At 35.4% G+C, this 24,963-nt stretch overlaps 1 protein-coding gene across 1 annotated transcript; it reads right to left on the bottom strand.

Annotated features, from left to right (window-relative positions):
- Window positions 1-810: 810 nt before the first annotated feature.
- On the bottom strand, window positions 811-24,659 carry LOC128989766 (39S ribosomal protein L1, mitochondrial-like). Its single transcript, XM_054411804.1, has 8 exons — window positions 24,412-24,659; window positions 17,379-17,567; window positions 14,795-15,008; window positions 12,411-12,584; window positions 10,074-10,188; window positions 5,597-5,715; window positions 3,304-3,401; window positions 811-978 (listed from the first exon to the last, which is right to left on the bottom strand). The coding sequence occupies exons 1-8, from the start codon at window positions 24,432-24,434 to the stop codon at window positions 855-857; spliced, it is 1,056 nt and encodes a 351-aa protein (XP_054267779.1). The 5' UTR covers window positions 24,435-24,659; the 3' UTR covers window positions 811-854.
- Window positions 24,660-24,963: the final 304 nt, after the last annotated feature.

Here is a 24,963-nt window from a genome sequence, read left to right as displayed (position 1 = left end):
AAATATGAAAATTAAATGATATAATATTGCATTGTCATGCATTTGTGAGCTATGTTTCAAATTTCAAGTCTCTAGCTTATCGGGAACATCGTTTAAAATTGATATCAAAATTTGTAGGAAAGCGAGCTAATAAAAACAAGCCCATGGGGCGTAGCCCGAAAGGAAATATGAAAATTAAATGATATAATATTGCAATGTCATCCATTTGTGAGCTATGTTTCAAATTTCAAGTCTCTAGCTCATCGGGAAGTATCAAAATTTTCAAGAAATCGATTTAATAAAAACAAGCCCATGGGGCGTAGCCCAAGGGAAATATGAAAATTAAATTGTATAATATTGCATTGTCTTCCATTTGTGAGATATGTTTCAAGTTTCAAGTCCCTAGCTCATCGGGAAGTTAGTATAAAATCGGCTGCAAAATTTGTAGCGGACAAGAAAGCGACCTAATAAAAACGTTTAAAAAAATAAAAATGATATTTAACTTCATTCTGCAATAAAAATCTAACTTTAATAACACTTGTATACAATTGTGCCAACTTATAAGCCCTGTTGTAGAGCTAATACACTATCACTGTAAGTTATTTTATATCAAATAGTTTATATATAATTTTATAACTTTTTGTAATGTATATTTTATAAATAAAATTTTCTTAATCGATGCTTAATCTTTTATTACCACTACAGTAAAAGTGATAATGGTTATCTCATGAAGATATATAAAAAAATGTTTTAAACATTGTTACATAAACTTATTTCTATGCAATACACTTTGCAAGTAGATAAATTATAAAGGAGACAAAAACAACCATGATTAAATAAACATTCTATTTGACAACTAAATATACAAAATTAATCTATGCTTTAGCCGGAATAGCTTCATCTTCATCAGAGCTGTCATCTTCAATCTGCTTTTCTTCTAAGTATGGTTCAATGTTGACCTTTAAATTTTCAGTAGATGGAGGGCATGACATAATTACCCTGAAAAATTCATTCAGCGTGAATACAAATATTAATAAAAATTAAGTAACTTTTACAGCAAAACCTATTTTGACTGCACCCCATTACTGCACACTGTTTTATTTCAAGTAAGAGTGCAATCGTTATTACCTAACATAATTTTTAAATGTTCAATTTTATAGAATTAAGATGATTCAGGAACGTAATGTAAGTGGATGTTTAACATCTCTGGCCTGAATGTTACTGTCAAGAGTTGGACTGTGCTATAACAATGAATAGGTTATGTTTTGGTTTATAACTACTCATTGCCACCCAAATACAGTATAATCAGCTGATTGGTGTCCGGTAAAACTCATTACAGTACAGTAGTACACAATTGAACCCCATTTGATTAAGCTGGCGGCAAACAGCTGTTTTCTGGACTAAAATTCTTGCGTGGGAAGTTTGTCAAAATAGTGTAGTGTGGCGTAAATCTGTTTACAGACGCAAAACATGTTGCATCCAATGTTTTTTAATAATTATCTAATTGTGATTATAGAGCCTATAACAGCTTTAAAAAATGTGATTTTTCTACATTTTGGTAATAAAAATATTCCTTAAGTTATATCTCAATAAAGACACTTTGACACTTTTAAAAAGTTTGTCTTGATTACCCTTAATAAACTAAATAATAGAGGTGGGCCGATATTGATACACAAATACTCTCGATACCAGCGGTATCGAGGTATCGGCTATACTCGATACTTAGGATGATATTAGGTTTGGTTGATCACCACTGCGAGCGCTAGTGGCCTTGCCACTTTGATAGACACGACCTCATTGGCTAGTTTTCCACCCAGAGACGATGTTCGGCCAATCACGTGTAATGTGATAGCGACGTGGATACTTGGTTTGGTTGATCACAACTGCGAGCATTAGTGTCCTTGGCATTTTAATAGACACAATCTCATTGGCTCACCTACTGCCCTGCGACAACGATCAACCAATCACATGCTATGTTTCAGCGACATTGAAACTTGGATTGTTGTTGAACGCCGCACCGAGTGCTAGTGTCTTTACTAACTTATTAGAACCTTTCTTATTGGCTGCTTATAATATAAGAAAGTGTGGCTGGTGAGGACGACGATAAACCAATCACGGTTAGCGTTTTAGAGATAAGTCATAAGTCATAAGATGCAGTAGTCCTTTTATATATGCACGATCGCGGTGTTGCAGTTACAGTGTATGTTGTATGATACATCCGTATGTTGACTGTTGAGGTTATGTTATTGTTATTTCACATTGGTTCTAATTGAGTTTCTTTTGATTTTAGTTAATGAATGATATAGTTTTTTTTATTTAATATGAGTAAATGTAAAAGTGATGTGTGGGCCTTTTTGAATATTATTAGTGAAAGTAGTGATGTAGCAAAATGTAAACTGTGCAAAAAAGATAGCCTAAGTCTCGTACAACTTCTAACAGTTAGTTTCAGTTAGTTCAGTTAGTTTTTCAACTACAGTAACTAATAACTTCTATCAGTTACTTTTTACGGGACTAACTAATAAACTTTTAACTAGTTAGAATTTTTGACCAACTTTCCCAACTATGGCTATAACCACAATTCAAAGCTTAAGGTTTCAATTTCCCTTTTATGAGTTGTACAGTGGAGTCCCAATAATCCGAACTTCGGTAATCTGAAAGTCCGCTTAATCCGAAACAAAAAAAATATTAATAAAAAAAGTTAAAATGTTTTAAAGTTTTAAATTTTTTTTTTATTTAACTTTTAACACAGTTAGCTGTACCTAGTAAAAGTATTCTGTAGCGGCCGAGCGAGATAGACTTTTTGGAGAGTATTTTAGTAAATATTTCACCATTTTTGTTATTAACATTTTTTATTTTCGTCCCGGGTTCCAATCCCCAATCCCGCCAAATCACAAATGGATTTTATTAAGTGATAATGTGATGTGATAGTGGGGAGATCCACTAGGTCTAGCCTTAAGTAATGTGAAAAACAATCCCGGGCTCATGCCTAGCGTCCTAAGACAAAATTTTTTTTTTTTATTTGAAAAAGATTTTTTTTTAATGTTTAAAAAAACATCAAAAAAAAGTTTAATCCGAAATATTTGGTAATCCGAAATGGGTCCGGTCCCAACCATTTCGGACTAACGGGACTCTACTGTAATTGCAAAAATATGCTTGTGCACTTTTTAAGGCAGACAGGTAGGCTAATATTTAAAAATAATAAAAAATATTTCTGTAATTTCAATCAGGGTTGCTTTTAAATTTGTGATCTTGCGACTTAAGTGTTGTTCAATATCCTCTCAATTAAACTAAAAGAGTAACATTTCTAAATTAATTGTAACTCACCTGGTAATAAAAGGTCCTGGGCGTTTTGGTCTGTTTGTATTGATGTCATTTACCAAGGCCTGAAAGTTTTCCTCCAGTTGACTATCTTCCATATTTAACTAACAAAAAAAAACACTTTTTTTACTTTTTAAAACCCCTATTTTTTAATATAATTTATAGGAATAAGACAAAAATAGTATATTTCATCATTAGGGCGTAAAGTGACTCTTTTCGACCTAAGCTCAAGTTTCACTTCCAGGAAAATGAGGGAGGGTTAAAAGACACTTTTTGCATGAAGTATATTTTTTCCATACTGCAACATTAACAAACTAAGTTAGAAAACAAACATACTTGTTCATGTAAAGATAACCTCTCAAAACGACTTCCTGCTTGTTTTCAATTCTACTAATGCAAATAAGCACCTGTTCAGTAATTGATTCAATCATTTCGTCTATTACAATTGTCTTGCTATATATTCTACTTTTGTACTAAATTGATATGTCAAACTATTGCCAATAATGCAAGAATTAGCTAAAACCGATTAAATCAATCGATAAATTGTTTCGATACATGCAATTGCTTACAACCAAAGTTTACAACAGCTGATTTTTACTCCCTATGGAGTAAAAGAGCTACTTTAGACCCGCAATGCATGTATTAAAACAGCTTTTTTTGCTGCAGTATGACAAAAATGTTATTTTGAGGGTAGTTGATTAAAAAGAGTAGCTTAGTGTGAACAAAATTTATTTTTAATACTAATGATTTATCCAAGAAAGTTTTTTAAAAACAAATGTAAGTAGTTTTGTTGTGTCACCCAGTAAAAATAATAGACCCGCTGCAGCAAACCTGCAGACTAAGCAAATTTCAATTTCCATTTTACATTTACCTGGCTGAATTTCTACTAAAATATTCCCTTAAAATGTCAGATTTATTTCCTTTTAAAATTACAATTTTAACGAGTATTTAGGTTTGCTGCTACATGGAAGGTACAGGGGAGGTGTGTTTTATGTTATTGGAATCTTGATAGCTTAGTATAACATAAACAGGATTGCCAAATTTCATTAAAATATATAGTATATATATTAACATGTTTCTTTAAAACCCTTTTTCTCAGCTTGAGTGCATCTCAGGCAAAATTAAAATAATTAAAATTAAATTATTTAAAATAAATTTATTTTTTTTGCTTATTTTTGAGCTTGTTCACGTAGTTTCTGCAAACATTTGTACAAACCGATTTATCCTTGTTTCGTGATGTAAAGTTGGATGTTACAGTATGTTTTTCAATAAAATATATATACAGAACAACAATATGCGTAGATTCTCCCTGCGATGCACACAAGCTGAGAAAAAAGGTTTTAAAGAAACATGCTTGCCTATTAATATATAGAAGAGGTCATCCATGTAATGTACAGACTTTTCTATTTTCACCCCACACTGTTAATAAAACATGTGGTTGGAGATTCTTCCATTTGTTTTTATTTTCTGTTTATATTTCGTTGCTATATCGTCACCAGCATGGCAACCCATAAGATCCATGTGAATTTTTTCAAATTTTTTAACTCATTTTTGTGCTTATTATTGAGCCTATTTTAGTTTATAAAGGGATTCTGCACATCTACAGGAAAATATCTTTCCAACAATATGCGTAGATTCTCCCTGCGATGCACACAAGCTGAGAAAAAAGGATTTAAAGAAACATGCTTGCCTATTAATATATAGATAGAAGATAGATAGTTAGTTGATATTAAAATCCTTCTTATCATCTTCATATTTGTATATATTTTGAAATTTAGGTAGGCCTACTCCATCAGTTATTAACCATAAAATATTTATATTTTAGTAGGCCTAGCCTATTTATTCAACTTTTAACAAAGCTATCTAATGACAAACCTGAAAAACGCTAATAAATTGAAGTCAGTAATTTTTATATGTTATTTAGTGATTATATCCAAGTAATAACATTAATTTAACGCAAATCACCTGTATTTTTGGTCAGGGAAAATTATATATTGTTCAGGGAAAAGTCAGGGAATTTAAAATTACTGATGCAGTAGCCACCCTGTAAGTCTTATGAATTAAATAACTTTTTGATCAGCATTGTACGTGTTATTAAACTTACGGAAAGTAAATAAAGTAAATAAGAGACGTCTTATAACACTTAAAACATATATTTACGCTTACACTGTTACTCACAAGACGGTAAATATACAAAAAAGATGGTAAGAGGTGATCAATTTCGATTGGACACTCCAATTATCAGACCCAATAGGCTATATCTTTTATTTACTTTCCATCTTATGAATTAAACACTCACCCGTCCAATGGTGGTATTTATCCATCCAAACTCCGGCGTCTTCTCATCTTTTACACAAGCATACTCTACTCCATTCTTAAACTGAGTCACCAACTCAGCAATATTAGGTCCCAAAGTTCCTGAAACATAATATTAACTATAGTAGCATAAGTAAAACCTCAATCATTCGGACCCTCCAGCAATTTAACTCAATTTCATCCCTTAAAAAAAAGGCCACAAATAAATATATATACCGTAACTGGTAACATACAATACGGTACATTCTTTAGCATTACTGCACCTAATATACTATTATTGTGGAGTAGGTACAATAACTACAACACAACGTATAACAACACTACAGTACTGGCAAATGGTGACAAACCGGGAGACGAAACAGAAAACTCACATTCGCACAATTAATACCCGCTCATAAAAACTTGTAGAAAAAGTCATCGCTCCTACACTTGTCATCTCAATTAGTTATTGTTATTATTGGCTGTTAACTTATTGCAAGGACTTTGGCTGTCACTAATGATAACTCACTCATTTAAAACGTCTCTATCGATGATCGGGCTTTTTCCTAAATCTGGCCTACCGGTCGCTCGTTTAAGATGGATTATCATGATTCTGTAGCCATTGACAACATTGAGTAGGCCTAGTTATACATCATTCAGATACTATCAGACCAGTTTCTGATGGTCTGAGCATCATAATGAAACTTAAATAATGTCTGATGAAAGCGACAAAGTCACTCAAATTCAAGTACTGTGTAACACAGACATAGAGCATCTGATAATCTAGAGAAAATAACTAACTGCCTTTACAAACATTATACAAGTGTTTATGTGATTCTTTTGACAATTAAAATCATACATGCTTACAATGCAATCACACAGAAAAATAAAATGATAAATGATAGTTCATATCACGAATACTAAACAAATACCGGTATGGATCATAAACATAAACAAATGACGTTTTTGGCCCCGAAAATAAACATTATTTAACATTACTTAAATGGAACTGCCAAAACATGTTGATATGTTCAATGCTTGCTATTAGTATAGGATTCATTTTTCTAGAATTTTTGGTTCATTATTATCTAATCGTGACCTGTGAAGCAGTAAATAATCCCTGAAATAGTTGAATCTACTATCAAATTTCAAAGTTCATAATTTAAAATATGATGTTTTTGACAATTAATTGAAAAAAAAACTGCATTCAGTATCGTCACATCAAGCAAATTTACATTACACAGGAAATCTCTAGTTATCCTAGTATTAAAGCTTCTGCAGTGATGAACTACAAAAATTGCAGTTTTAGCAATGGCAGGGGAAATAGGTAAAGGTAAAAGAGAGTAAACTGCTATCAATAATAGGAGTCAGGCAATTTTGCCAAGTATGACTGGCCTCAAATGCTTCCCCAGGAACTATGTCTAAGATGCCTAGGAGGCTCAGTGTGTCTACAAAATATGTATTTTACCAACCAAGGCCACAATAGCGAGGTTTTGCTGTATCGATTAACATTAACATTCTCATATGGTGAGCCTAGTAAACACACTCTCTAACTGCAGATCAGTCATCACTATAGCTGTATTAAGAGAGCAAAGTACGTTATTGCCGTTGCCGCTCTATAACTGTAGATGGCCATAAATTTCAAGAGCAGCAATGACTGTTTGTGTCATAATACACACAAGATTTTTCATACCACCATTATTAAGTTTTCATAATACACAGAAAACATTTTTATTTGTACAGTAGACTCCCTCTTATCCGGACTCCTCGGGACCAAGGCCAGTCCGGATAACGGGTTTTCCGGTTAAACCGACGTCCCCAAGTAGGGATGGACGGGTCCCGAAATTTTGGGAATTTTTCGGGAAAAAAATATTCCCGATTATCGGGACGGGATTACATTTGATTCAGGAATTTTTCGGGACGGGATTTGTTCCGATCGTCGGCGATTTTGCCGCTTCGCGAGTGCCGATGACGCCGCTATTGCGAGCGATAGTCCGCGAACGCAAGAGACGAAGTCATTTCGACGATCGCGCCGTGACCGCGGAGTCCTACTGACGATCGCGCCGTGACCGCGAGTCATACCGACGATCGCGTCGTGACCGCGAGTCATACCGAAGATCGCGCCATGACCGCGGAGTCCTACCGACGATCGCGCCGTGACCGCGGAGTCCTACCGACGATCGCGCCGTGACCGCGGAGTCCTACCGACGATCGAGCCGTGACCGCGGAGTCATACCGACGATCACGACGTGACCGTGGAGTCATACCGACGATCGCGCCGTGACCGCGAGTCATACCGGCGATCACCCCGTGACCGCGGAGTCATATCGGCGATCACCCCGTGACCGCGGAGTCATACCGACGATCGCAACGTGACCGCGAGTCATAACGAAGATCGCGCTGTGACCGTGATTATTGGACCGACGATCGCACCGTGACCGCGAGTCATACCGACGATCGCGCCGTGACCGCGGAGTCATGCCGACGATCGTGCCGTGACCGCGGAGTCATGCCGACGATCGTGCCGTGACCGCGAGGCATATCGGCGATCACCCCGTGACCGCGGAGTCATGCCGACGATCACATCGTGACCGTGGAGTCATACCGACGATCGCGCCGTGACCGCGGAGTCATGCCGACGATCGCGCCGTGACCGCGAGTCATACCGACGATCATCCCGTGACCACGAGTCATACCGACGATCGCACCGTGACCGTGAGTCACAAGTTTCTATAGGTACCTAGGTATATTGTTACCCATTTTTTTGGTTTTTACAGATCAGTACCACAAACGGTAAAAATTGATTTTGTATGTCTTTTTTTGGTAACTGCAATACTCAAGACTTTCTTTTTATGCACAGAAAAAATCCCGTCCCGTCCTGTCCCGAAAATCGGGAAGGAAATAAAAATCCCGTCCCGTCCCGTCCCGAACTAAAAATTCAATCCCGTCCATCCCTACCAAAAACTCGTTAAAACAGACTGTGTGTTGTGATATTCGACTTAAATTTAGGAGAGCATTGTATTGTGATCACTGGTTTCAAATCTTTCCCACGAGAATAGACGTTACAGTACTGCCCACTTCCTGCCGATCTAGTCCGGTTAAACCAATGTGCTGATAAAAATTGTCCGGTTAAAGAGATGTCATTTCCGCCAAGTGTAGTCTGGTTAAACCGATGTTCTGTTAAAAGGTGTCCGGAAAAGAGGGAGTCTACTGTATATAAAATGTAATTTAGGTTATGTTATTTGCTTACCAGTTGTTAACACACCTGATAGTTGATATAAACCAATTATCAATCATTACCAATTAATGATCTGGCAATTGGAGAACCATTTTGGATGTTTAATAGCTGTGGTTGGTGTAAAACGACAATAGTGGAATCAGCTGATTCAGAAATTATCCATTCCCGCTCTAGATCGTAAATGAGTTATTTTGCGTACTGTTTACAGGTGTGACAATGTGATAATTTCCTTGCAGTAGTAGAGAATAGTTATTTGTGTAACAAGTGGGCGAAGTGGCACTTTGCTGCACATGAGAGAAAGTTTCTTGAGTGCAGCAAAGGCAGTTTGCACTCACTTTACATATTATATTTTTCCTACAGTTAATATAAAGCATATACAGTAAACTCCCTCTTATCCGGAGACCTTTTAACCGGACTACACTTGGTGGAAATGACATCTCTTTAACCGGACAATTTTTATCAGCACATAAGTTTAACCGGACTAGATCAGCAGGAAGTGGGCGGTACTGAAACGACTGTTCTCATGGGAAAAATTTGACCAGTGATCACATGTCTAAATACAATACTCTCCTAAATTTAAGTCAAATACTGTATACAATATGCATTTAGACTAAGAGTTAATTATTGCTAAGAGTTAAAGTCTTAATGAGTTTTTGGGGACGTCGGTTTAACCGGAAAACCCGTTATCCGGACTGGCCTCGGTCCCATGGAGTTTGGATAAGAGGGAGTCTAATGTAAATAATTAGTCTTTCAAACACTGTACAACACGTTTAAGGTTAGGTTAAATCCAAACATTGAGCAAAATGGGAAATCGTAGTCGTAATACTGTATCTTTAAGTGTTACAAACTTATTTTCAAGAGTACACGTATTGCGCGCCTAATAAAAGCACACTGTTTTGTGTTGTTTAATTAGAATACTGGTGTGCGGCAAAAGTAAAAAGTGTGTGGAAAAAGTAAGTAGATGCAACAATTAGCCATTTTCTGTGCTACAATCAGTACAAAGAAGGCCACTTTATCAGGTGACTGAAGGAAAAATCTATTTCCAATATAAATAGGCGAAGTACCTGTTTCACAATGTCCAAATCAAAGAAATAGTTTTTCTAGTCCTGACTGAGCTTTTGCTTTTCATGCAACACCCAAATGATGTATTTTAATTTGTATATTAAGAACCAGCATTCAATTTTATTTGGGACAAAAATAAGTGCACATTCGAAATACCTTTTAACTTTTTTATAAAACAAACCTAATTGCAAAGATGGGAATTTTCTCTTCAATAGACCTCTGATGCTTATCATCTCTGGCAGAATGCTCGGGTGGGCAATGACAAATCGGAAGTCTGGGAGGACTATTTTTCCTTTCTGAAATGAAAATATTTTCCCAGTTAATAAAAATCAAACAAAATGAATTATTCAAATAGAACCAAGTTTTAGTGTTTTTAGGGAAGTAGCTATTATCGTAGGTGGCACGGTAATACCTAGACCCAGGACATTTTCCTAATTGTATTTTCAATTAACAAGAGAGCAGACAGCGTAAAACGCTAAAAATGCCGTACCAAAAGTCCAAAGCCGTGATCGGTCTGACGGATCTGCTGTCACGGAAGTGTCCTTAAGTTCGTAGCTCCAGACTTTCTATCGGACATCCCGAAGGTACGGAATGCTGTTGACGGCTGTGGCATCTCAGCGAGCGCATGCTCATTTAATTCAATGTTTTTAACTGTTGAATTAAACCCGTACCGACCCAGTGAGCGTGCAGCTAAACTATTCTATTAGCTCAAAACTCAATTAATAAAGCTTCTTTTTGGTTTGAATCTAATGGCTTCTCTTAAATAAAGATAAAACTCAAAAAATTTGTTTTTAGGCTTAGACCGTGTGAATTAAATATGTTGTTATATGGTTATGTAGACAATGTTAAATTTCTTTGTATTTATCTGGATAAGACCCTTTCTTGGGGACCTCATATAGATTACATAAGTTCTAAGCTTTGAAGGGTAATTTGCCTTATAACTAAACTAATATATTTTATAGATAAAACAGTTATTTGTGCAACTAGTGAGAAAAGTGAGCAATTGACTCACTCGAGAGAAATCCTTACTCACGAGCCGTAGGCGAGTGAGGAATGGTTTCTCGAGTGAGGCAAATGTACTTTGAACTCGAGTTGCACATTATACTTTTCCTACAGTTACCATAAAACAAATAAATTGGTGAAGAAACATAACCTATTTTTACACAGAAGTGAACTTTTAATATAACATTTAATGTGAAGTGACAAATACAACAGTACAACAGCTGACCAGCTGATTTACAGCCAGTGCTGCCAAAGTATTTCACGCGCATACGACATTGCCTGCATGTTACGCGCTCACTATTTCGTGCCTTCACGTTGCAAATCTGGAGTGAGACAAAGTAATTAGAGTGAGACAATGTTAACATTGTCTCACTGATGAGCGAATTGGCCACTTTGCTTTCTCAAATCAGGGAGAGAACATGTACATTGTTAGGTAACAGTAGGAAAATTATATTAAAACAGCCTACTTTCCTTACTTTCAATCCATTTTCAGATACAATATTATCATTTACGGAAATTGCGGTAGGATATAGGAAATTTCAGTCTTAAAAAAGAAGTTAGTTCTAGAATCATATCTTGTGAACCCTTACAGGAACACTGTAAACCCCAGTTCATTCAACTACAAATTCCAATATTAATTAATTAACATTTATGCATTTGACTTTGTATCATATATTCTAAAAAATCCCAACTTTATCAAACAAAATTCCCATGTTCATACAAGGAGTAAAAACGTTGCTACCATAGATTTTTGTAGACTGTCTAAAACCCTTAAAAGCCATATTGTAATCCCGCTAAAAATACACAACAAGCTAATAGGCCTACATTTAATACCAAAATATCCTGAAAATACTTTTGAATCTTAATTCTACAAATGGCTTTTGAACAACCCTTTTTATTTCCAATTTTTTTTTTTAATGCCGCTTATTAATTTAAGTAGTTAGCAAATTGACCAAATTACTGTTGGATTTAATTGGTTATGGGGTTTAATAACTTCCATTATTCCAAATGCCTTGAATTTTTCTTAACAATAAGATTATTTGATTTTAATATTAAAAATATGTATTGTCTCCTTGTGTGTAGTTAGCTATATTGTATTCGTTAACTGACTATGCTATAATTTTAGCTGTTTTATGACATTGTAAATAATTTTTATAAATTGAAAACAAAATAAACACATTTTATTTTATTTAATTTTCATTTCATTGGCTAAGATTTCATGTATGGAACAATATATCATTCAAAATTTTTAAAATCTGGCCTAATATAAGTTCGTTGTAGTCACCTATGTAACTGCAACAAGTTCAGTAGATCTTGTTTTTATTCCAAAACTTATTGGTCCCTAAATCGATTTCCTTTCACATTATTGTGGAACAGAATTTGACTATGATAGTTTTCTACGTTACATCTTGGAAAAAATAGTTTGCATTGTTATCTGTTGCATAGTAAACCCTCCAAAACTGCAGCATTTGGATTGTTTTTTTGATAAGGTACCTGTACCTAATTTCTCCATTACCTCAACATCTCTGATGATTTCACTCCCACCTACAAGATTGGCTCCAGCAGCCATCGCAGCTTCCTTTTGTTCATTTGTTTTGCAGAAAACAAGAATGGACCTTTCTGTCAGGTCATCCTGTTCAAAAATGTGAGGTAGGATAGCCATTTTCTTGAATTTATCCACAAACTTTGTCTGGAAAAAAGTTTTTATTGCAATGATATCTTGATTTTAAGGAATTGTGTCTGTCATGTTTTATTGCTCTCGGTGCTTCAAAAGCAGGAGACAGTTTGAGTGATGAACACAGAAGTAATAGGAATTAGGAATCTAAAGAACAATAAAAATTTAAGTTGTAGAAGTTAAAAGTATGTTTTTAAGTTTTACATTTATTTGTATATGAAAACAAATTTTTGATTAAAATCTAAAATAAACTTATGAAAATAGGATTAAATATCGGAATTATTGAGACATGATAACAATGTTGCTGTAATTAAGGGACATAGTAGCAAATTTATTTAGTTGGACATGAGTTTAAGAGCAAATTATAAATTTTTTTTGTTTTAATCATTATGAAACTAATAATTAGTTTCATCTACAATATTTATTATGCCTAACAAAGCTGTTTATTGTTTAGATAACCATGTTAACAATAATTAATAGAGTTAAAAGAGTTAAAACTATCAACAGACATCATTACCAACCAGGTAGAGAAGGAATACTGCTTTAAAGATTGACGTTGGGGTCCGACCAAAATTTGATTAAGGTATGTACATTCATAAAATACATATACATGTATACGAGTGAAAATTTAAAAACGTACGTTTTCATGTCCCTGGCCTTTTACTTCGTAGATACTGGATTTGTAGTTTATTATTATGTGTTTTAATATTTTTTGGGACGGGGGCAACATGTTACACACATTTATTTGGTTTTAAATAGGTTCTAGGTATTTTTTTCGTATTTTCAAAGTCTCGAAATTCACGACCATGACGTGTTCCTAGGGTACATTTTCCAACTTTCACACTGTTTTTAGACTAATTATTCATGCCGAAATATATAAAGCCATATTTTTATGTCATCAATGGTTATTAAACTTACAAAAAAGGAGCATATTATAATTTTATTGTCATTGCAAACTGACTACCATGACAAAATAAGTCTGTCCCTCGATTTGGCGTCACGACCATTTGGGAAAAATTTTCAACTTTGGAGCACGACAGTGGCAAGCCTGGCGTCGATGGAGTCAGTTGGTTTTAGAGACTAGTTCAGGGTGTACGTCAGGATTGTAGTGCCGGTCGTTTCGAGTTGAAAGGAGGAATAACAAGATTAATAAAGGAAAGATTGTGTTTTTTGTAATTTTGGTGTGTCCATGACCGTACGTAGTCATTCGATGAAGTAGACATGGTGTTAATTTTTGTGTATAAGATATTTCAATTGCTAGATTAACCTAGAAGTCCACTTTGTATCCTCGAACATGAGGTGCAGGGCTACCATCAGAACAGAGCCAAATAATACGTAATTTCACGACCAAAGATTCACGACCATCGCGGTTTTTTTCACGACCAATCCAGCCTTATGGATTATAGTGTGTTTGGTCGTGACAATAACTTTAATATAATTGTAAATTGAACAGTTTAGTTCAATTGAAACACATATTTTTATTATAACTAACAGTATAATTGAATGATTGTTTAGAAAGATTTAGATTATTTCAGAAAATTCACGACCATACCGCTTGTCCCTGACCATCACGTTTATGATTTCTATCATAAAAATTTCAAAAATTAAAATATCGTCATATTTCAATGTTTTATACACAAAAGAAGCAAACCTCTATACAAACATAACGATTTTTTGGGTCTCAGGTAAGTTTTTTCGTAGTTATACAAACTTAAAAAGTTTTTTTTGTTTTTTTTTAAATTTTTTGAGTTTTTTTATTTTTTTCTAGAAAGACCAAATATACCAAAAGCTCAGTGACCTTTTTATTGTATAATGGTCATAAAAGTAAATTAGTTTATAGCAAAACATAGTTATAAAAATAGTATTAACTATTTTTAATATTCATTTAAACGTCTGTTATGGTCGTGACAGGATTTTGTGTTTTTCCACTAAAAATGCTCTTTTAAAAAAAAACTACCAAAGATATTGCGTTACCATGGACATTTTATGAAACTTTAAATGTTAATGAAATAAAAAAATAATAAGAGTTTTGAAAAAAGGGGAAAAAAATTTACAAAGTGCTTTTCCTGAAAACGTACGTTTTTAAATTTTCACTCATACATAAAAAGTGATGGTATACATTCATAATTTTAACAAAAACAGTCGGCCGTTGTTTACTGATTACAATGTTTCCACTTTTGAAAAATAGCCTAGTACTACATCAAGCATGGCTAAACACAACTTACAGATTTTGCTGTTGTCATGTCCATTTCAAGTAACAAGTTGACTTGAGAGTCAGGAAGGTTCAAGATGGTGGGATGATGGATTTCTCTGTGACAATTGACAGCTTCTTTGAAGTCGAACACTCTCCAAGCGTAGTAGCGAGAAACAAAAACATCGTCTTGAGCAATCTGTTTCTTATGCTCATGGGACTTCTGATGTGTGACAACCCGGTCTCCACTATAAAGAAAGTAAAAAATATAAAGTTGCAATACCACTTTTTGAAGATTAAAATACTAGGTACCTAGTCTAGCTATAAAAAACATGTTGTGTTTCAGAACCTGTTTAGTCCTTTTAAACACTTTATACAATTGCCTGACACCCACTATAGATAACATGTTGATAGGAAACATTTGCTATATTGTGCCTTGGATTACTATAAATATTCCAGAGAGAAAAAACAGAATAGTTTGTTAAATCTCTGATTAACAGGTCACCAGAGCAACTAAGAAACAGTACCGTAAGTTTTAGACACTTAAAATTAAATTAGGCCTATACAGTATGTTTCTGAAACTGTTCAAAATGGGAAAAATATGAAATAATGGTAGGATAACAATTTTGGTTAATTTAGGCAATTTATAATATTTAATAGTTGATTTATTTTGTTATTTTAAATTAAATTGCAATGAAACATGGATCCAAGAGTGATATCAACTGTAAAATTCCCTGCTGCAGCAAAACCTGCAGACTAAGCTAATTGCCATTTGCTTAATTAGCATAGATTAAGGCTTGAGAGAATTTTGTTCTTTATATTTACGGTATGCTATAGTATTACAGATAGGTAGTATAGTATATACAGTATAGTATTGAACATCTACAATAGCCATTCTGTTCTACTACTGCACCTAAACAATATAAAAAAGTAGCCTAAATTATAAAACTTTCACACAATATCACAAATGAAACTAGGCCTATGTATTCAATTAAAAACATAAACATTACTGTCAACAATCCTACTTTGACAGTTCTCATTGTATATCACAGCTTTTTGATGCTGCTTACTTCAAATTACCTGTTATCATAACTAGCTGTTACCCACGGTCTTCGCCTCGTTTGACTTCATAATTATTAATAATACCCCCGCCGCAGCAAACCTGTAGGCTAAGCAAATTTCCATTTGCCTGATTGGATTTACACTAAAATGTCTCCTTAAAAATAACACATTTATTCCCTATTTATATAGAATTAGTTTAACGAGTACTTAGGTTTGCTACAACAGGGAGGGTAAAAAAGTATTTTTTGTTGTAAAATGTTAAGTTTAGTAAGAAATGAATGTATTTTCCAAATTTGATCAAAATATGTTCATAAAAAGTAAACTAGAACAGTTGCCTTGATGCGATACTCCCTGGTGTGGATTCACGTCCGCACTAGTGAGTACTTTGACTTTCTGCAGTACTATCCTGATAATTAGATCAATTCGTTAAATACCAAGGCATTGGCTTAAAATTACTTTGTATGGTCGCCATTTCAATGAAAAGTATTAAAGTATTACAAAGTATTATAAGTATTTAAAGATTATATAGTGATCAGATAAAAAAGGTTTAAATTTACAACAACAATAGCCCTAGTTAAAATGAAAGATGTTGGACTTTGAACTGCATGCAGTGGAAGTTTCATATTCTATGGAAAGTTTAACAATAACCAATTCAACAATTTTTGTGATGTTTCCGTAAACTATTGTCTTTCTAGTAGGGATGGACGAGATTGGATTTTTAGTTCGAGACGAGACGAGACGAGATTTTTTATTTCTCATAAAATTTTGAGACGAGATCGAGACGGGATTTCCCTTCTCATACACAACGGGAAATGCACGTTCAAAATTTTTACCTGATTTTGTAACATTGTTAGATGATTTTTTAAATACAAAAATAATGATAATAGGCAAGAATATTTACAATCTTTTATTAAAAACATCAGCATAACATTTTTTTATTAATCACCCCTAACTTATTAAAAATGCCTACGATTAGGAAACATAGTGATATCAGTTAGGATAGAGTTCAACTTATCCTAAAATAAAATAAATCATAAAATAAAAGCAATATTAATTTTTATAAAATAGTTACTTGTATTGACTTTTTATAGTAATAAAACATTTCTCACACTGCTTACACTTTACAAAACTTCTCAAATGTTATTAAAGTAATATTATTAAAATAATTAAAGTAATATTTACATTTAAAGAATTGATTAAATAAGAACGCCTTCACAAAGGAAACGCAACTACAACACGCTCCTGTATTGCGGGTATTGCATTGACTTTCTGCAGGCGTTTTTAATTTTTTTTTTTTTTTTTTTTTTTTTTATTCCCGTCTCGGTAAAAATCTCGGCCAAAAAGAAATCTCGTCTCGTGTAACGAGATTTAAAATTTCCCGAAATTTCGAGACTTGACCATCCCTACTTTCTAGAATAGTTCCTGTGGAATCATTCAATTATTGTAGTATCACTATTGTAGTAGCTTAGTATCACTAAAATAGACTAGGCCTACCTATAATTTTTGTATAACAAATTTGTATAAAGCATATCATGCTTTAAAATTGTTATGCTCACCTCGTCCCTTTTCTCAGATTGTGTGGTATCCAAGCTTGTTTTTTAATGACAGTTTTAACTTTTTTCTTCTTAGCTTGTTCTCTATAACCTTTTCTTGCAGCGAAAGATCTAGTTTGCATAGTATAATTTGATTGCTGATGCAAAAAGCTATTGCCAATATTGAGGTAGCACCTGCAGATTGCCAAAGCTCTACCTGTAACACAAAAATACCCTTAGTAATGAAACTAGATTTACAAACATTTACTTATCAGTTTATTGCACATGTGTTGGACCAATATTATTTCTTAATTCAAGTTTTACAATTACAGGTGGCGGTAGACCTATAGGCCTACCTACCTATGTTATGCCAAGCTTAGCAGAGTAGGCTATAGCCTACCTTGTTGTTTTGGCCTTGGTGACATCAAAATAAAAAAGTGAATAAGTCTGCAGTCTAGGTCTTCCCATGGAACCAACTAACTTCAATTATAATAGGCTATTCCCTAATAGGCAATGGGAAATTTGTAAAATTCCATACGGAAAATTCCCTATAGAGAATTTCTTATGTGGGAATTCACAAATTTTTTCACTAACATTGATGCAGGCTTAGATTTTTGATTCCATTATACTCCATCACAAATTATGAGGGTTGTCCGTAAATTAAGGCTTCCACCGCGTTTTCATCGTGGCCAAGAAGCTAGTTTAAATCTGAGACCAATGATATGTTCTTTGATTCATCCGCTACTGTTCTACTAGCGAGTTGCTATGCTAACCTCGTCTAGGTAGCCAATATTAGGGGAAATCACTGCTCGCTTAAGGCATCAAATTCCTGTGGTCCAAAGGAGTCAACACATTAAGGCCTAAGTTCATCACCAGTTGAAGTGTTAATTAAAGTAGGCTGAATAATGAGCATAACTTAAGTTAACGTAAGGGATAGAGGGGGTCAAAAACATTTGTACAATGTTCTTCTCTCGATGTAGGGAGGCTGTGGTCATTCATCACTCTCATTTGATGCATTGACCAAGGGGGATTTTATATGCAAACTGAACGTAAGATTGCCAAACTGATAAACATGTCCAGAAGACTACTTAGGCCTACCGGTACTACGGATGACTCTAAACCCTGGTAAATTAGTCTCGAACATGCAAATCGGCAAAAACAAATCCATCAACTTGAATCACTGTTTTGGTGGAAATGTAAACACAGAAGGCAATTCATACTTTGTTCAAGTTTATCTTCGCAGAATAGTACCTAACAAAGAGCTAACTTAGTAACCATACCGGGAAATACCTATTCACTTTCCCCAACTTACCTAAAACGTTCTAAAAGACGTGTTTAAACTGTTCCTAGACACCTTACTACAACTTTCTTAAATGACTTTTTTGTTGCCAAAGCTTCCTGTAGACACCACACCTAGATTACTAGTCACCACACGCCTGAAAAACTCGCTTAAACATTGTGACAGGGCAGTTTCCTATAGTAGACACCTTACCAAGATTACTAGACACCTTGCCCAGATTATTAGATACCATTACCATTAACTTAGGTAGGCCTACTAGACACCATTACCTAGATTGACCTAACCTAACCGTAATCTGTGTCATAGTGTCTAGTAATCTTGGTAATGGTATCTAATAATCTGGGTGTTGTGTCTAGTAATCTATGTATGGTCTCTAGTAAATTGGGCTTGGTGTCTAGTAATCTAGGTAGGCTATGGTGTCTAGTAAATTGGGCTTGGTGTCTAGTAATCTAGGTATGGTGTCTAGTCATGTGGGCAGTCAATTAATCTTGGTAAAGTGTCTAGTATAGTAAACTGCCCTGTCACGATGTTTAAGTTAAGCGAGTTTTTCAGAGGTGGTGTCTAGTAATTTAGGCATGGTGTTTAACTTACAGGAAGTCTCAGCGACAAAAAAGTCATTTGAGAAAGTTGTAGTGTTGGTGTCTGGGAACAGTTTAAAAACGTCTTATACGACGTTTTACGTAAGTTGGGGAAAGTGAATAATAACCAATATGCCAAATGGATGATGGGAAGAATGTGTAGCCTAGTTGATCACATACAGTACCTATAAGCATCTAGACAGCCAGTGCAACTCCTAGGATCGTGGATCAGATCGGAAAACCCCCCACCACCACTCTGTGCCGATGGCGTGACATCAACCATTACCGCTCATACCGCAACGATACGGAGCTGAGTCATGAGCCTAGGTGGTGTAGTGGATAGCGTGTCAGGCTGGTAATCTGAAGGTGCTGGGTTCGAATCCCACTGGTAGCACTAACTTTTTGTCAACAATTTTTTTCATATCAGCAAGTTTGGTTGGTTTGGTTAGGTTATAACAGTTTAATTTTATAATTTAAAAATTATAAAATTGAATTTGAGACATTTATAATTTTATTTTTAGAACGGAGCTATTTTTTCGATTGGTAAACCTTCATTCGAGTTTATCATTAAGCAAGTTTGGTTAGGTTATGACAGTTTAATTATATTTAATTAAAATTGAACCTACAAATTATACATTTTGACATCGAATGTGATAGAGATAACAATTTTCCGCGATCAGTTAGATAGGCTATGCTGATGCGCCGGTATGATTCGGAAGCGTTCGACATGGTGCGGTGGTGCCACAGCGCCTCTAATCCACGATCCTCGGAGTTGCACTGGCAGTCTAGACGCTAGTTACAGTACCTAGGTTGTAGGTTGAATCGACCTAGGCTAGGCCTACTTGGCCACAATGGGAGTTCATTTGAGACCTTAATTTAAGGAGAGCCCTCCTTGTGGTAACTATTCTTATAGTGGTAGGAGGTAGCTTTAGGCTTAAGCTTGACTAAATTGTAAGTTAACTTATTTGGTTAAGGTAGGTGAAATCAATTAGTGTAGCCCTACTCAAGAAGGTATTGAATGTAGATTATAGCAACATTATCTATACTATTATAAAAAAGAGGTGGTGTCTGTATGTGTGTATGGGAAAAGTTAACGCGAAAACTACTGGTCGGATCGGGCTGAAATTTGGCATGATGATAGCTCACATTCCCGATTAACATATAGGCATATTTTTATCCCAAAAATCCTTTCGGGCTCCGCCCCAGTGGCTCTGGAGTTTCCCATGTTAACCTTATGAGAAATGAAATTATTGAATCTTAACCCTTTGAGTGCCAACGTCCGGGGAACCGGACGTTTTTAGAACGAGCCAAAAGTGCCAACGTCCGGGTGACCGGACGTTTTCAGAACGAGCCAAAAGTGCCAACGTCCGGTTAGCCGGACGTTTGAAAAACGCGATATTAAAACGCGAAAAAGACGATTATATGCACATATTTTATATTCTTTTGAAAGAGAAAGACTTCCTCTTTGTAAATAATGCGTTGAATCGGCGATAATTGTAATCATTCACTTGTTATAGTACTACGTTTTCATATGTTGTAACACGGAGATCAAGATGGCTGTCACAGCTGGCGCGTAATTGTTGACATCGTATTTCACTGTCTGTAAACAAGTTTTTGGTTATGTGCGGTGTTTTTACGAGATGTTTTGTTATTGATTATTAGTAATGGATCGATCTAGATCTCCACTAAGTGACAATGCAATTGCAAGAACTCTAGATGACGACTTTTTAGATGATAGTTTTGTGAGTGAGGTTTCTGAAATTGAAAGTAGTTCTGGTGCCGAATCTGACAGTGACTCAATTTCTGATCTTGTGGATGATACCGATAGTGACCCCGATTACGACCCCTATGAAGGTAACAATCAACGTAGGATAGATAGGATATTACAGTCCTTTGGTAATAATAATTATTCAACAGATGAGGAGGAGGATAGAGTGGACAATCCTAGGCCTATGCCAGCACCAAACCCTGCACCAAGACGTCGGGGTAGACCTAGGTTAGATGCACCTAACCAAGAACAAAATCTTGAAAATAATGAGGATAGTGAGGATGGAACTGGTTGGACAGAAGTAAATGAAGAAAATGACCCTGGCGGCAATAATCCGTTTACTTTTCATGAATTGTCTGGCGTGAAACACTGCCCCCCTAGGAATTCATCTCCAATAGATTATTTCAAACTATTTTTTACTGTTGCTTTGTTTGATATGCTAGTAAAATATACAAACAAATTTGCTGATAATTTTATTACTGCAAATGCCCACCAACTCAAAGAACATAGCAGGGCCAAGTCCTGGAGACCGGTAACTCGAATCGAGATGCAGGCTTTTGTAGCAGTGCTACTAAATATGGGCCTAAATGTAAAACCTACAATATTTTGCTATTGGTCAAGGACTAGCAGTCAGTTTATGCCTTGGTTTCCAAGAATGTTCAATAGGAACAGATTTCAAGCAATCCTTCAGTTTTTCCACTTGGTTGACACAACAGAACTGCCTCGTCCGCGCGAACCTGGGTATAACCCGTGCGCTAGATTTCAACCAATAGTTGACCACATGAATAGGGTATCTAGGTTTCACTTTACTCCTAGTGAGAACCTTTCAGTTGATGAGAGCATGGTAAGCACCAAGGCCCACTCCCAGTTGTTACAGTATTTGCCCAAAAAGAGACATCGGTGGGGCGTTAAATTATGGTGCATTTGTGATTCTGTCACACACTACTGTATGTCCTTCTTTGTGTATCGTGGAGCTAAAGGACCTGACAAAAGGGAAATAACACAGAAGGGCCTTGGTTTCTATGTTGTTGAGAAACTACTGATGATGACAAACTTACTTGGCAAGGGGTACCACGTGTTTGTGGATAATTTTTTTACCACAATAAAACTAGCAAAGTTTTTGCTTACTCAGGCAACGAACCTCACAGGTACATTGCAAAAGAAAAGAAAAGGAATACCAGAAGTAATGAAAGAGAAATTTGAAGTAGGGCAGAAAAAGTATTTGAGGAAAGACAACCTCTTAATGGTAGGATATAGGCAAAAAAAATCACAGAAAAACCAAGTCCTATTACTAACAACCAATGGCAAAGCAGAGAGTGAGCGAAGGGCAAGGGTAAGGGGAACGTCAGTTCATGTCACAAATAAGCCTAAAGTAATTAGAAACTATAATGACTTCATGGGGGGAGTAGATGGCTGTGACCAAATGCTTTACCAATACTTAGATGACAGAAAAACTTTAAAATTTTGGAAGAAGGTCACGTTTAATATTTTTAGCCGTATGCTCCTCAACTCCTACCTGCTGTACAAACTTAACACTGATAAACCAATGAACAGGCTGGCCTACAGTATATTTATTGTAGAGGAACTGGCCAAAGAATGGTTAGTTATCCAAGAAATGAGACCCAACATAACTGACATAACTAACATAACTCCGACCAGAATCTCCCGTGGTGGTGGCGACGCAGACAGCCCATTAGTCGAAAAAATTCCAGAAAACCGGGAAAAAAACTGCTGTGTTTGCAGCAAAGCAAGTACAAGAGAAGGTGGAAGGAGAAAGAAATCCACATTTATGTGCAAAAGGTGCAAAAAAGGATTGCACCATAAGTGTGTCACTCAACATCATTGCTAAAATATGTTCGCCAACAGTTTCGCCTTATTGTAAATATTTTTTGTATGTTATTATTTTACTCAAAATGACTTTTTATTATTTTATCATTCAGATTTGGCACTAAAATAATTTATTGTATATAAGTTTAGGCCAAATTATTTGTAGAATAGGACTATGAGGCCATGATGACTTTAGTGTGTGATATCTGTGCTGCCGAGGAAAAATGTATGATATTACTAAAAACGTTGTTACCTCATTATTTGACTTTATTTTCTCATGAAACTTGGAATGTTTGTTGGCAGTTAAATATAAAACAGAGTGGTATGAGTTTTATTGAGTGAAACATTTTTTTCTCACATGATACACAGCATTGAATATGGAAGTTTTTTGAAAAAACTTTTCAAGGTATGTATTTTTCATCATTTTCACACTGCCTGCTGCATGAAATATACTTATAAATTGTGTTATATTGTAGAGTAGTTATTTCTCTGTAAATAAAAAAAAATTAATAAAATTGGTTGATAAATAAAAAAGTTATAGCGTTTATACTGAAGTATTGCTAAAAGCCACAAAAAGGGCCCGGCATTTTTGGGTAGGCCTAGTTATAACTCACATGGCACTTTAGTGTAGTACCTGACATAAAGTCTCCGGCACTCAAAGGGTTAACAGCTGTTTCAATTAAACAAGTTGGTTCTGTTCTGTGATGTTCAATAGCATCCTATAATCATAATAATAATATCGTCCTATATCCTATAATATCGTCAGCGTGCTGATGGTCCCCTTCCTCCTGGCTATTGATGGCGGGTTCTGCCTGTCAGGGATGAGATAGGTCCCGAGTGTTGCTTGCACTAAATGCGTCGGGGCGCTCTACTATGGACCGGACCTCTAGGTTCCGACCTAGTGGAACCCAGGTGGAGTGACGCTTAAACAAGCAGCCGGAATCCCTGGTTAGGATTGAGGGGCAACCCTCTTTCCGAAGGGTCTGCTTCGGCAGCCGGCGAGCCTGATGACCTTAAGTCATCCGCCCATGATGTGCTAAAGGTTGATGCGTAAGCTTCGGCCTACATCATGGGGCCCGGGTATGTCCTGTAGGATAGGTACCGGGTAAGCAGTCAGGGGGCTTCGGCTCTCATGACAACAAATAATAATATAATATATAATAATAATAATGTTCAATATTATTAAAGTTACAAGGATTACCAACAGGGTGCAGCACTAGCACTATTATTTCTTTTACATTTATGACAACAGCAAAAGGTGAGTGAGCGTAGCGAACGAACTTCAACCTGGAGGCGAGTGAGCGTAGTGAACGAGCTAACCTGAAGGCAAGTGAGCGTAGCGAACGAGCTAACCTGAAGGAAAGTGAGCGCAGCGAACGAGCTCCAACCTAAAGGTGAGTGAGCGTAGCGAACAAACTTCAAAAAGAACCTAAATTTCTTAAACCATGTCCTCACTCATAACTGCTATAAGCATTTGATACTTATATGCCAACCCCGTACGAAGGACGGGTACTCTGCTAGTAGTATGATAAAATGAGTTATTCTTAACTTAAATACAGCTATAATACTAAGACATAGCATAACTTGCCTGCTTTTATGAACTCCATAGTTGAGTTGAATGCGTATAAAGTTGATTAAGAACAAACGTTAAGGTTTATACTAGAAATAAATAGTAAACATATTTAATCATCTATTTTTTAAATAAGTACTAGGCCTATACATATATTATTTATTAACTGAACCTAGTGGTACTTTTCCTGCGTCAATGTCTTGTTGAGAGAGACACAAAAATGCAATATTTTATTTTAGAGTTGAGATTTAGGAGGTTAGGTTAGGTTTTGGGTTTGGTTTAGGTTTAGGAGAAGAAGAAGCGAGGAGTCTCTCTGGCTTAGGGGAGGTACGATTGAGGCATTAGTTCAAAATTCCTCCGCGAACAGCGCTCTAGTAGAGAATATTTTGGCAATGAAGGTTTACTAATCGCAAAAATAGTTCTGTTCATAAAATAAAATTATAAATTCCTCAAATTCAATTTTATAATTTTTTTATTATAAAATTACTATCATAACCTAACCGAACTAACCAAACTTGCTGATAATAAAATAATATAAAAAAGTTTAATAATAGGAATAATTCTAA

Source organism: Macrosteles quadrilineatus, unplaced genomic scaffold (genome assembly GCF_028750875.1).
Source record: "Macrosteles quadrilineatus isolate MER2022 unplaced genomic scaffold, UCM_ALF_1.0 Scaffold_3__2_contigs__length_128488019, whole genome shotgun sequence".
Lineage (NCBI taxonomy): Eukaryota > Metazoa > Arthropoda > Insecta > Hemiptera > Cicadellidae > Macrosteles > Macrosteles quadrilineatus.
The sequence above is the reverse complement of the archived record's forward strand: the minus strand, read 5'-3'. Positions and strand labels throughout refer to the sequence as shown.

Coding starts and splice junctions, on each gene's coding strand:
- LOC128989766 (XM_054411804.1), bottom strand. CDS start 24,434: ATGGAGTTCATAAAAGCAGGCAA. Junction 12,585..14,794: donor ACATGACAACAGCAAAATCT/GTAAGTTGTGTT, acceptor ACTTTTTTCCAG/ACAAAGTTTGTGGATAAATT. Junction 10,189..12,410: donor AAATCATCAGAGATGTTGAG/GTAATGGAGAAA, acceptor TTTTCATTTCAG/AAAGGAAAAATAGTCCTCCC.